We start from the raw sequence: 13,094 nt of genomic DNA, 5'->3' as shown, positions 1-13,094 counted from the left end.
TTTGGTCTGGTGCAGGTGGGCCTCGGGGGCTGGGATGGGCCCCAGCTGGTGACTGTGGACATGTGGGGTGGTCACTTTTCAGCTTTTTAGGCAATAGTTGGCTGGAATCTAAGTTTTCACTGAACCTTATAAACATTCAGTGACGCGCCAGGGGCAGATCTAAATGTCTGATTCCCAGCGGAGAGCGGTGCCAGCGTAAGGAGACGGGGCACCTTGGGGCGGGGGGCCCAGCGGGGGCAGGGAGGGGGGCCTGCAATCCTTGGGGTGCCCTGGGCTTCAGCCTCTGCCTGGCGTCCCCCGTGGACCTCTGACCTCCCACTTCGCCGAAGCCTGGAGCGCTGTTCACTTCCCAAAGGGGTTTTTCTTCCCTAAAATGCACCGAACCCCTCCCAGCCTCTGCAGCCCAGCATGACCCCAGGCTGTGGACGCCACCCTCAGCCACCGGGTCTCTGCGCCTCACACCTGTATGGGGAGAACGGGGTCCGCCACCTATGGTGAGCTATGCGATTATTGCACTATATATTTCAATGTCAAAGTAATGGAAATAAAGTGCACAATAAATGCAATGCGCCTGAATCATCCCGAAACCATCCCCTCTCCCGGTCTGGGGAAAAATTGTCTTCCATGAAAACAGTCCCTGGTGCCAAAAAGGTTGGGGACCACTGCCCTAGAACATTCTGCCCTCCCCTTCCTGAGCCTCCTAGGAGAAGGGACGGATAACTGCGTGTGGCTAAGTGGCTTCTCCACCTGGAGGCAGGGGCTGGGACCCCTGGGCCACAGAGGGGCTGTACCCGTCCATGCACCCTGAGCGAGGCTTCCAAGTTTGGGATCTGAGAAAATCCCGCGCCGCCCACTGGCCCAGGTGGCAGGAACCCCCTGGGTTGGAAGCAAAACGCCAACTTCCTGCTCAGCTGCCACCCTGACCTCGCCCAGGGCCCCCCAGGGCCCAAGGCCCAGGTCACCCAGGGCTGCATCTGGGCTGTGGCCTCCCCTGCGGCCTCCTCCCCACCTATAAAGCAGGGCCAGCGGGACTGGGGTGCAGGCAGGTGGGGCCAGGCCTGGGAGGGTGGACTTAGGGGGCAGAGCAGAGGCGGGAGGCCTGGCCTGGCTCCTCGCCTCCGAGACTGGGAGGCTGGTCAGCCCCGGAGCGTTCTAATTATAAAGCGTTCTTGAGGGATGCTCATCTGTCAACAGAAAACAAGCAGTGAAAGTGGATGGGGCCAGACTCCCCCGTCTGCTCACGATCGTGCTCACGCAGAAGCAACGGAGCCCACTGGGGCAGCTACAGCCCGGCCCCACCTGAGGCTTTTCCCTGGGCACAGGTGGGCACACCTGTGCAGGGCTGCACCTCCTGACCATCAGCCCACCTGGGCCCCTGAGGGTGCCTGCGGCCCACCCCATGGAGCAGGAAACAGTGGACGGTCAGGGGCCAAGCGTGGGGACGTGCCCAGAGAGGCCATAGGCCATGCCAACACCACACTCCGGCCGTGAGGGCCACATCCCTTCTGACAGTGAGAGGGAGAGTAGGGGACCTGCCTGCCACACGCTGCGGGGCTCTGCATCGTCACCGCCAGCACTGCTAATCAGACGTTGTGGGTCCACAGAGCCATCTGCATTTTGGAAACAAGTCCTAGCAGATGGACGTTCATCATTTGAATTGGAGCGGGTCCCTCCGCAGCCCCAAACCTACGGAGTGGAATCCCATCCCACAGGGGGTTCTCCCTCGTGTCCCCGACAAGAACCAGGTGGTGTGTGGGGGCGCTGCAGGCTGGGGCGCACCACTCAGCTCCGGGGACCACTCTGCCAGTGTCCTGCTGCAGCCAGGACCCCGGGACTCAGAGCTGGGGGCTCCCCAGCCTCACACACACCTCCAAGGCCAAGTTCTGGGACCTCCAGGGCCCAGGGATTCCTCCAGCTCCTCGGGAGGACGGAGAGAGAAGCGCCAACACTCTGTGTGGCACGAGCCCAGGGCGCTGACCCCGCCGCAGAGCTCCGCCGCGCAACGCAGGCAATTGCCGCAATTTCTCCCTAAGTGATCTTGTTTCCCCCAATAATCCACGTTTCATCTCCACAATAAACATTGTTAGAACTCTTCCCTCGGCTTTAAATACGCATAATTGCTTCTGGTGCCAGTAAAAGGTATTAATTCCACTTATGCATTCCATAAACTTTTAGGATAACGCAATTGATACCACGATCATGTTGGGACACCTCCGCTATTATTCTCCTGCTTGCAAACCTCTGAGGGGCTGGAAAGTTTTCTCCTGAACCCATTAGTGTTGACTCAGCCTCCTTCTCCCCAGGAATCCCTAGCAGAGCCTTTGTGCTTCCCGCCCCGCCTGCCACGGCTCCTCCCGAGGGCGCGGAGAGGGTGCTCCCACACCACGTGCAGCCAGAGCCCCGGGACGGACACACCACACGCACACGCGGAGTCTCAGGGCAGCTGGAGGTCATCCAGGGGGCCGTGTCCAGGCCATCAGTCTGGCCGGAGGACTCCCAGGGCCAGCCAGCCACTACCCCTGTGCATGTCCTCACAGTCACGCCCAGGGCAGCCCACCTCACGGGCTGTGGGTGGTGTCACTCAGCCTGCCCCGAGGTGCGCACAGATGCCACGCTGAGCCGGCGTTTCCTACCACACAAAGCCCTCTTGCCTGACCTCAGAGTCCTCTCCCCAAATTTCCCGAACACTGAGGCAGCCCCCTCTCCTCCTGGAGAGGCCGCGCGGGGGCAGGAGGAGGCTGAGCCGGGCGGCACAGCGTCCAGATGCCGTCGTGTGCGGTTGCTCCGATGCAGAAACTGCTCCTGCTCATCCTCTCTGCTCCGAGGGACTCCTGGGACCAGCCACCCGCTCCACTGCCCACCGTGGGGGCTCTCAGGACAGCAGTGGCCATCAGGGCCCAGAGGCACTGCCCAAGCCCCAGCCCCCACTGTCCTGGGGAGAGCGTGAAACTGGGACAAAGGCAAGTGGTGTCACCACCCTTGGTCCAGCTCCACCAGCCACCTGGCCACCATCCAACGGGCCTCAGTCCCCTCCCTGACATCTGTGAGCCTCCCCAGCATCTGCCTCACCCCAAGTCCCTGATGGGTCCCACAGTGGGACCAGCCTTGGCCAGGACAGCACCCACAAACCGCCAGCTCCCCAGGCACCAGGCCCTGCGCTAGAGTCCCATGAGCCAGCTTATTTGTCCCCACCATGGCCGGCAGGCCACATCCCCGACAGGTGAGGACGCCAGGGCAGGGAGGGGAAGCAGCAGGACACTCGCTGGCAGATTTGGGGACCACCCAGTGGGCAGCTCAGCACTCCCCTGTCCTGCCACGCAATGTCCCACCTGCCAAACCCCAGCCTTGCCCTGTCACTGGGCACAATCTTATGGCCAAACACAGATCCCTCCTCCAGCTGCCTGGTTTCCGTGACCCACCTCCTCCTCTTCCTGGCTTCCCGGTGGGGGTGTCAGAAACCTGGGCGGGGGCCAGGGAGGCCTGCACACGTGCACGCAGGCTGTGTGTTTTCACGCGCGTGTGCACGTGTGGGGGTGCTTGTGTCTGTGTGTGTTTCTGTGTCCACACTCATGCATGTGTGCACACGTGCACACGAGCCAGTAAGCTGCGGCCTGCAGACCCCGTGGTGCCCAAGGGGATCCGAGGTCTGAGGGAAGCGGGTCAGGGCAGACGGACCTCCTGGGCGGGGGAGCCCCACCGTAGGCCTCAGCAAAGCAGAGGCCAAAGACCCCATTAACAGCTGTGGTCACTTGGGGGCTGGTGTGGGGGTTTTCCTGACGGGGAGAGGAAGGGAGGCAGCAATCGATGTGGAATTGCACTTGAGAAAAATATGAATTATCTATCAGTTACCAGCAGCGGCGTGTCGGGGGCCGAGTGCGGCGTGGCGCTGGGGCCCGGACACAGGCCCCGGCAGCAAGCCTGGGCAGCACCCGCACAGCGGGACCCCAAGAGCTGAGAGCAGGCGCTGCCCGCCCCCGCCCAGGGCAAGGACAGAAGCGCTGGGGAGTCTGCTCCCAGAGAGCTGAGGTGCCAAAATCTCATTTCCAATGTTTGTCCCACCCCACTGCCTCTGTCGCTGAGCAGGGGCGGGGGAGCCGGGCACAGGCAGCAGCAGCGTCCTCCCGCTTGCTCCAGGAGCGTGTGCAGGGCTCCAGGCGGGAGCGGGCGTCCGGCATGTGGGGTTCGGGGCTTGGAGGCAGAGCCTGCCCCTGACCCCAGTAGGCTTGGCCAGCCAGGGCCACTCTGTCCATCAGAGCAGACCACCCCATGGGGCTACTCAGGGCAGGGCAATTGAGACAGAACCGTGTGTGCCTTGAAAGCTGATGCCACACAGCTGGCTGGGGGGTGGTAGAGACCCTGGGTGGGGGCAGGCAGCCAGCACAGAGCGGGCAGGTGGCGTCCCTCCCTAAGGACCAGCTCAGACCGTCCAAGATGCCCTGGCGGGGCTGCCGGCAGCCACAGACAGCCGGAGGAAGGGAGGCAGAGCTCCCGCTGGTGCCCTCCAGGACCGGGGGGTGCCCACCAGGACCGGGGGTGCTGCTCCCGAAACCATCCTGACGACAGGATGCCGGTGTGGGAGGGGAGAGGGCTTAGGGAGCAAGTCTGAACTTGGAAGAGGGGCGGTGTGAGGCTGCAGTCCCCAGAAGTGTGCAGTGCAGGGAAGCCTGGGGGCTCCCGACCTGGCTTCAGGCGGCCCAGCTGGACCTCAAAGCGGGCGGAGCGACGGATGATCCTGGTCCCCTCCCCCACCTGCAGGTGCAGCAGCCACAGAACCAGTGGTTCAGGAGGGCCAGCCACCCCGTCAGCACCGCAGTGACACAACAGTAAGACAGCACTCTGGCTTCTGTGAGCTGAGCTCTGCGCTGGGCACTGCACGGGCACGCCCCCCCGTCCTGTCTCCACCACGCAGCAAGGAGCGTGGATCACAACTTACAAACGGGGAAAACCCCGCATCAGGTTGGGGTCCTCGATACCTGCTGGACGGGTCAGGGAGGAGCTCTGGAGGAGGTGCCATGGTCCTCCCGCGCCTCTCGTTCCCCCAAAGCCCCAGGAGTCCAGGCTGGAGAAGCCCTCGGCCTGAGCAAGAAGCAGAAACAACCCAGGGCAGCCTGGCCTGGAACCCAGACCTCAGACCAGCCTGCAGGGCTGTCCCGCCACCTGCAGAGCCTGACCGACTGCCTTAGGTTCCACCCTGCCCTGCAGCCCTCCAGGAGCCTGGGAAAACCGCAGCTACGGCCAGCAGGGCTGTGGGGACCGTGGGACCCAGTTCTTAAAGCGGAAGAGCCTGGGGGGCACCTGCTCAGCCATCCTGAGTGGGGGGAATGCAGCCCCCCTGCACTGACTTCCGGATCCCGCCCGAGCTGTGCCACTGAGCACCTCTGCAGTCCCCCTCCTCGGCGGGGCGAGGAGATCACGAAGGCCCTTGGGGCTGCCCTTCCCACCCAGCGTCCACTGCACCCTGCACGCCGGGCCGGCCTTCCTTCGGCCTCAACCCTGCCCTCTCCTTTCCCAGCAGCCACATTGGCTGTGCAGCTCAGCGGTCAGGACCACAGACTCGGGGTCCCAGACGCGAGGCCCCCACCCGGCACCCCCACTTACTATGTGGGTCACTCTGAGCAAGCTACTTTCGCTCCCTGAGCCTCAGTCTCCTTCGCTGTAAAGTGGGAACAATAATAGATTTGACCCTGTGGGTGGCTGGCGGTTTTAAGAGTCTGCTAAACTCAAAGCACGTCGCACAGCGCCCGGCTTGCAGTGAGTGGCTGTGTGCACGTGTGAGCTTGTCAAGGTTGGCAAGATCCCCGCCCTGCGCCAGACTGTCCCCAAGGGCACCTAAGTGAGGACCTGTGTCCTCAGCCCTGCGGCCCCACCTCCAACCTCCCTGCCTTACGCCAGTGCTTGGGGTGACACCCGAGACAGACTCCAGAGCAAAGCCCTGATCCACCAGCAGCTGCACCTCACAGCCTGGAGGAGGCAGTTTCCGTGGACCCCGGGGCCAGCAGCCCCCAGATGCGTGCAGGGAAGCTGGTCAGCTGGTCTTGGCGGGGACAGTCTGCCCCTGCCCCATGGGCCTCACCAGCAGGCCAAGTCCATCCCCTCTGGGGCCCTTGGGGAGGCTGGCTAACTCCGGCCATGAGTGCCAGGGGTGGGCACACCCAGACTGTCCAGCCTGAGACCCGCCTCCTGCCCTGATGCTCCTCCCGGGCCGGTGGGAACCCCGTGCGGACAGCAGGGTGTACTCGCCCTCCCGAGGTACCCAGGATGCAGCCATCCCCTCCCCGGCCCAAGGCCCCTGGGAGCAGGGACAACTTACCGTCCAGGTGGCCGACTTGGCTGTGCTTGACTGCTGGAAAGTGACCTCAAAGTGGTGGGGGCCGGGGTAGTCAGTGTTGGAGGGGATGACAGGCGCCGGGGACATGGTGTCGAAGGTGGAGCTGGGCTGGGCGTAGGGTGAGTGGGTGGGCACGCTGGCCGCGTGCTCCGGGGTGTAGGGGCTGGCCGGGGCCGCGCGGCTGCCCATCTGGTCCATAGTGCTGCTGAGCAGATTGAACTGGGCCTGGCGCAGGGGGAGGCGGGAGGGGAAAACACACACACAGTCAGTCGTCCTGTCCCATCCCGGGAGGTGTCCTGTTACAGGAGCCTTAAAGGGCCAGCGGCTCCAGTCATCCCAAATATTTCCTCGGGCCCCCCCCCCACCCTAACAGGCCACTACTTGTGTTGGGATAAACTGACATATTCACCTCGCCCTCCCCTCTGCATCGGCCCCCGGTGCCAGGGCTTCTGGGGATCCACCCAGCCGCTGACAAGGTGGAATCCAGGCTCGCACCCTGGGAGGGAGGTGTTGGGGGGCCCCCAGCCCCCTGCCCAGGCAGACTCTGCACACTCCGGGGGCAGCATTGGGTCTGGATAGCCTCACCTCCCGTCCCCGCACAGCTCCAAGGAAAGATCCCAGCCGCGGGAAGCCAGGCAGGGCTTGGCCCCAGCCCGTAGGGTGGGCACACCGGGGTGCGTGCATGGGCACCCCTGAGGCCCTGGAGACCAGATCTGGCCCCTCAGTGCAGCCATCCAGGCAGTGGGACAGGACTGCAGCTGCGTGTCACTGGCTGAGCCAGGTTTTCCCATGCGAGCGGCCTCGTCCCTTTTAGAACAGCCTCGTCCCTATTAGACGGCAGGGTCTGCAGCCCCCTCCCACAGCCTCTGGCTGCAGAGTTCTCGCTGGCCCACCCCCCAGGCCCCTCCAGGACCACACACTCGAGGAACAGGAACCCCAGTGAGTGCATCTCGGGTCCTCAGCTGTGGGGTCCCGGGACCCCAGGATGGATCGGCCTCTGCCGGGAGCCTGGGGGAGGCCCCAGCGGAGGGAGGAGTGCCGGCCTAAACTCCAGCGTCTCAGACCTCAACTGGAGGCTCCTGCAGAGGCGGGTGTTGGAGAACGGCTGCCCTGGGCCCAAACGTGCCTCTGGTGACAGGCGCTGACACCCTGTGCCAGGGCCGTGCGAGTTTTAACGCACACAAACTCACTCAATCTTCCCCACAGGCCGGAGGCGAGCGCTGCTATTGTCCTTGTTTGACAGATGGGGAAACTGAGGCACATAATGGGAAAAGTGACTTGCCCTGGGTGACACAGCAACCCCAGCAGATGACACAGAAACCAGCGGCCAGCAGGGCGGCCTGAGCACCCCAGGGACAGAGCTGTGAGCTGGGATCGCGGTAGGGGGAGGGGCATCGAGCACGGGAGCAGGGCTCCCTGTGTCCCTCCCCAGATGGCGCGGAACCCTGCAAGCGCACTCCTTGCCCCACCGCCAGCCTCCTGCACACTGAGACACAGAAACCACGTCTCTTGGGCTCTCCCAGGCCAGGCTCCCCCAGCAGCGAGGGTGCAGGGATGCTGCGCTGCAGGCAGACTTGCTCCCAGCCCGGCCATCGCGGGCCGCGCCCGTCCCACCCTCCCTGCTCCGCAGTCTTCCCCTTCACTGGAGGGCTGGGCTGAAGAACCCAGAGTCCCTCCAGCTCAGCTTGCCCGGAGGGCACCTCCCCAACCCCGCGCCGAGCGTCCAGGACCACGGACCCCAACCCCAGCCCCTCCCAGCCCTGGGCCTGGTCCAGATGTCCAGGACCCACGGCCGGGCTGCGCATCCCACAGGAAACACACCTGGCATGTCAGGAGGGAGCGTCCACTCCTGGAGGCTGCCCAGCGTGCAGGCAGCTCCCCGGGGTGATGTCTGAGGGGCAGGGGGCAGGAGCTGTCTCTGAACCACACCATGGCCACTGTTCTCGGGCCTCTGACAGCCAGGCAGGTGCTTTCCTTGGGTGTCCCAGGCCCGGGACAGCCAACGGCCACCAGAGTGCATCTTGGCCCCCGCAGGGCTGAGCTGCCAGGTCTGACCCACGCCCTGGGCTCTGCTGCAAGGGCCTTGGCCCGAGGCCCTGGACAGAGCTGCCGCTGGAAGGAGCCATCAGGTGGGCCATGAACTTGGGGACCATCTACCCATGGGACGGGTCCCCCTGTGGGACAGACCCTGTCCACCTCACTGGCACACTGAGGCCTCCTTCCAGGTTCTGTCGGGCCCCACGACCTTCCTAACTGCCAGTGCCACACGAATGTCCAGCACGTGGATACACAAGCTGGTGTCTGTGCCCTGGAGTGGCATCGGCCGCGGGAGGAGCGAGGCCCTGACACAGGCTATGCACGGACGGACCTTGGAAACACCACGCCGAGCGAGAGCCAGACACAAAGGCCACGTGGCGGACGGTTCCGTGCACATGAAATGTCCAGGACAAGCTGACCCACAGACACAGGACACGGATTAGCGGCTGGGTTGGGCTGGCGGGGAGGACGGGGCGTGACAGCTAAAGGGTACGGGATTTCTTTGGGGAGTGATGAAAATGTTCTAAACTTGGGGATGGTTGCACGTGTTGTGCGTGTACTAAAAAGGCACGGAACTGTGCACTGTAAATTGCTCAACAGCCTTGTATAGAAATAAAGAAAAAATGAAGGGGTAGGTGGTCTGGCATATGAATTGTACCTTAAAGCTGTTAAAAATTCACAGAGAGGGACCGACTCTCACCCCTCCTGGCTCCTGGGCTATCGTGAGGGGGTCCCAGAGAAGTGACCACTGCCCCCCTCAGAGAAACACAAGCCCCACTCGGCCTGCAGCCTGGGCTGGGAGACCCCACCACCCCGGTCCAACGAGTTACCGGTAGGCTCGTGGCAGTCTGGACAGGTTCCAGCCATCAGCTGCCCTTATGGAGACAGTGACGATGGGGTTGCAGGGGGTGGCGTGGGGAAGGGCCGAGTACAGCCCAGGCCCTGGCCCAAAGCCACCCCCTCCCAGACTCTTCTCCGTGGCCCACGTGGCCTCCAAGGTCTCCATGATCTGCTTCCCGCCACTGCTTCCGAAGCCAGCCCACACCCCTGCCTGGTCTGGCCAAGACCCCTCACCAGCCTGGGCTGCACTCAGGGCCACTGGTCCGAGGGGCTAGACCTGGTCACATGGCTGCAGCAGCCCCCAGACCCCGAGTGCCCTCCCATGCCACCCAGTCCAAGCACCTTAATGGCCGTTCTCTGGAAGGACAGGCTTGAGTGTCCCTAGAGGTTTCTGTGCCCCTGCTGGACTGTGAGCGCTGGGAGGACCCGCGACATGGCAGCCACTGGCCACACGGGGTACGCAGTGCACGAAACGCGGCCCGTGTGGGCAGGGCCGTGCCGTGGCTGTCAGCTCGCCCCGATCCCAAGGGCTCAGGCCACAGAAAGAAGAGAAAACTCCTTCGCAATTTCATACTGATTGCACGCAAAAACTGCCACAGTGGGGGTAAATAAATTAAATTATTAAATGACTTCCACCAGTTTCTTTTCACCTTTTCAAACGTGGCTACTAGGAAATGCAGAGCAACAAACGAGGCTCACGTTCCAACCCTCGGTCGGAGTTCTCAGCACAGAGCGGCCGCTCCAGAGGTTTGCGGGACGCGCGGACTAGCAGAACGACGGCACGAGCCACTGACGCAGGACGGCGGCCCAGGAGTGAGGACGGGGCATGAGCGGGGCATGAGCAGGCCCCTCGCACGCCCCAGCACGCGGCGCCAGCCCGACACTCCCCGCCCCCTCCGCGTGCCCACCCGGGGCCCTGGAGGAAGGGTCTTCCCAGTCGCGGGCAGCGCCGTGGGCTGTCCGGCGAGGCCTCCCGTGTCGGGACGGCGGCTGAGGGCTGCGTCCCCCCCACCCTCTCCATCCCTGACAAGAGGACGGCAGGGCCAGCGGCGGGGCATGGGGCCCACACTCCTTGTTCAGGAGAAGCAGGATGAGGACCCGTGACAACGTGGTTCATATTTTAACTTGTCCACATTCTTTAATGATCTGAGGAAGGTGCCAAAGAATTAGTCACTGAGCCCAAAGGAGGAGAACTGATAGGATCTCTGCGCCCAGCGGCAGCCAGGCAGGAGGGAGTCCGAGCCTCGCAGCAGGCAGGCTCCCCGGCCCTCTCCTCACGGGACACGGCCCCAAATAGGCTCCCTGGGCACAGCCCGCCAGGTTGGGCCCCGGCTCCCTGGCCCTGTCTGATGCCACCGACGCCCCCTCCTCTGCAGGGGCACGGGGCTAGGCCAGGCCGGGGCAGGGCTGTCCTCGCACCCAGGGGACGCTGCCCACTGAGCCTCCTCTCCTTCCCGCCTGCAGGGACCACCTCCCTCCGCGCTCACCCCGTGTGGGCACGGGCCGATCTTGCCCCCAGACGATGGCAGAGGTTTTGCAGCTGCAGCTTTGGGTGCAGCTGGGAACCGCACTGGTTAGGAAGCATGGGTGGCTTTTTGCATGGCTGGCCACCTCCTTCCCTGCCCCCACTCCCAGGTTGGAGGACTCTGCCCACAAGGAAACTTCTTCCCGCTTCCTTCCTTCCCAGGGTTGTGGAGCTTTGCCTGGCGCCAGCGCCTGCCCCAGACCAAAGCTGCCTAAACCACGAGGCCTGGACCCAGGGCTGGGACCCGCCAGCAGTGGAGACACAACACACGCCTGCATGGGAGCTGGGGGCCCCCGGAGCTGGGGGGTCCCCGGAAGCTGAGGCGAGACCCACTTGGCAGCAGGGAGGAACCCAGGCAAAAGCAGGACTTTTTTGGTTTGTTTTGCTTCCAATAAGAGCTCCCAAGATAGTGGGCTAATTGGGACACGCCCGGCCTGCGGCGGCCACAAGTGCCTACTTGTGCACACTGGGCTCCTGGGCCTGACCCAAGGAGGGAACGTGGGCGCGGGAGCCCCGGAGCCAGCGGGTGGCCTTTCCCCCAGTGTCCCCCAGCATTCAAGTGTCGGACACACCAGGCCCCGCTGGGGTCCCCGGGGCCTGGCTGGGAGCAGGAGCTCTGCCAGGGCACCAGGGCTGTGGCGAGTGCGTCCCTCCCAGATCCGCACGTCTCACACCAGACGCCACCCAGAGGGGCCTGGATGGTCCCGGGAGCCCTCGCGCCTCTGCGGGACCAGACAGGCCCTTCCAGGTGCTCCCACGGGCTCTCGTGCGTTTGTCTACAGACAGCCCCGCCCCCCACCCTGAGTTCTCTGCCACCCGGAGCAGGACTCGGGGCTCCTTCGGGTCAGACGCCCAACACACTGGCAGTCTGGGGTGGCCCGTGTGCCCTGGCCTCTGCAGAGCAGGCCAGGCTTGCCCCCAGGGTCCCAGGGTGGTCTCACTATTTCTGCTGCGGTTCAGGCGAGGCGCACAGGGCATCTCCCTGGGGCTCTGGGAGGACCCCGGGGTAGTGACTGGGCTGGGACGCAGGAGGGGTCTCCGTGCTGGCACTTGCGGGTGTCAGGAGTGGAGGCTGCATGACCAGGGGCTGCAATCTCAGCCAGTGGGCGGGAAACCTCTAGACAGAGGACGCAGCCTCTGGGGCGGGTGGATGGCGGCAAACAGAAGCCCTTGAACGGCAGCTCAGCCCATCCCACAGCCCCCCAGGCCCGGGACCTTGTCTCTCGTCCCTGCAGGTGTGCAGGGGCCGCCCGAGATGGCACAGGCTGGGGCCGGGCCCGGGGCAGCCGCACGAGGGGCCGCTCTCTGGCCCTGGCCGGTCTCGGGTCTCAGCCTGGTTCCCAACCTTGTCTGCTTGATCCACCTAAGTCCCCAGGATGGCAGCAGGCCCGTGACCTCACCCCGAAGCTGAGGGGCCAGGGAGCGAGAGGCCACACAGAGACCAGGCCCCCAACCTCCCAGTGCCCTCCAGGGTCCTGCCTCCCTGGGAGCAGAGGGGAGAGGCCCAGCCCCACAGCCACTAGCGGGGCCCCTGAGCCAAGCCCCCAGCACTTGCCCTTTGTTGTCAGGCTGGGATGGTGGTGGCTGGGGCCTAGGGGTCCTCACAAGGTGGGCAGGAGGTGGCCAGGGCCGCACACGGGGATAGGGGCTCTCCTGGGTACAGCGATGCTCCGCTCTGCCACCCTCAAGAACAGGACTGAGGTCGGGAGTCCCAGCTCCACCAGTGTGCCTCGGCCTCCTCATCTGCAGAGTGGGGATGAAATCGACACGCTGTGCAGGGCGGCATGGAGCTCGAGAGGGTCGAGAACCCCTGTAACCCGGGACTTCCTGTCACCAGACATGACCCCTACCCGCCGACTGTCTAGAAGGCACAGAGTCCTGCAAGGAGGGAGCCGCGGTAGGGCTGGCCACCCAGGAGCAGGGACGGGGCCTGGGTCACCACTCGGGGCAGCCAGTGAGCACAGGGCATGGGGGCCGATGGGTGAGCAGGGGGTGCTCTGGGGAACCTGCTGCCCTGGGGTTGGGGTCTCTCTTGTCCCCTGATGTGTCCTGGAACTGCTGGCACCTAATGTCGAACTGGATGCCTACAAACTCTTGGTTGAACAAAACAGACCCCGAAACCCATGGGGGCAGTGCCAGCTGGGGCAGCCCCGCAGGAGCTGCTGGCAGAAGTGGCCACATGTCCCCAATGTCCAGAGTCCCGTGCCCAGGGGCCAGGCCACCTTCCCCAGGACACTGTCAGCCCGGGCCACCCCTCCACCCTCCTCTGCCCCAGCCCTGGGACTCAGCTGCAGCCAAAATCGGCACCGCCCTGCGCCAGGGCTTTGGTCCACTTTCATGTAGAATTGGATCTTACGGTTTATT

At 64.3% G+C, this 13,094-nt stretch overlaps 1 protein-coding gene across 3 annotated transcripts in view; it reads right to left on the bottom strand.

Moving 5' to 3' along the window:
• The window catches only part of TP73 (tumor protein p73), a 43,672-nt gene that overhangs the window by 14,477 nt on the left and 16,101 nt on the right, over window positions 1-13,094 (bottom strand). For all 3 annotated transcript variants that reach the window (XM_069477265.1, XM_069477266.1, XM_069477264.1), the window contains exon 3: window positions 6,311-6,553. In XM_069477265.1, coding sequence (XP_069333366.1) covers window positions 6,311-6,553 — 243 coding nt within the window. The remainder of the gene's footprint in view (window positions 1-6,310; window positions 6,554-13,094) is intronic.

Source organism: Eulemur rufifrons, chromosome 8, assembly GCF_041146395.1.
Source record: "Eulemur rufifrons isolate Redbay chromosome 8, OSU_ERuf_1, whole genome shotgun sequence".
In the NCBI taxonomy this organism is placed as follows: Eukaryota; Metazoa; Chordata; class Mammalia; order Primates; family Lemuridae; genus Eulemur; species Eulemur rufifrons.
The sequence above is the reverse complement of the archived record's forward strand: the minus strand, read 5'-3'. Positions and strand labels throughout refer to the sequence as shown.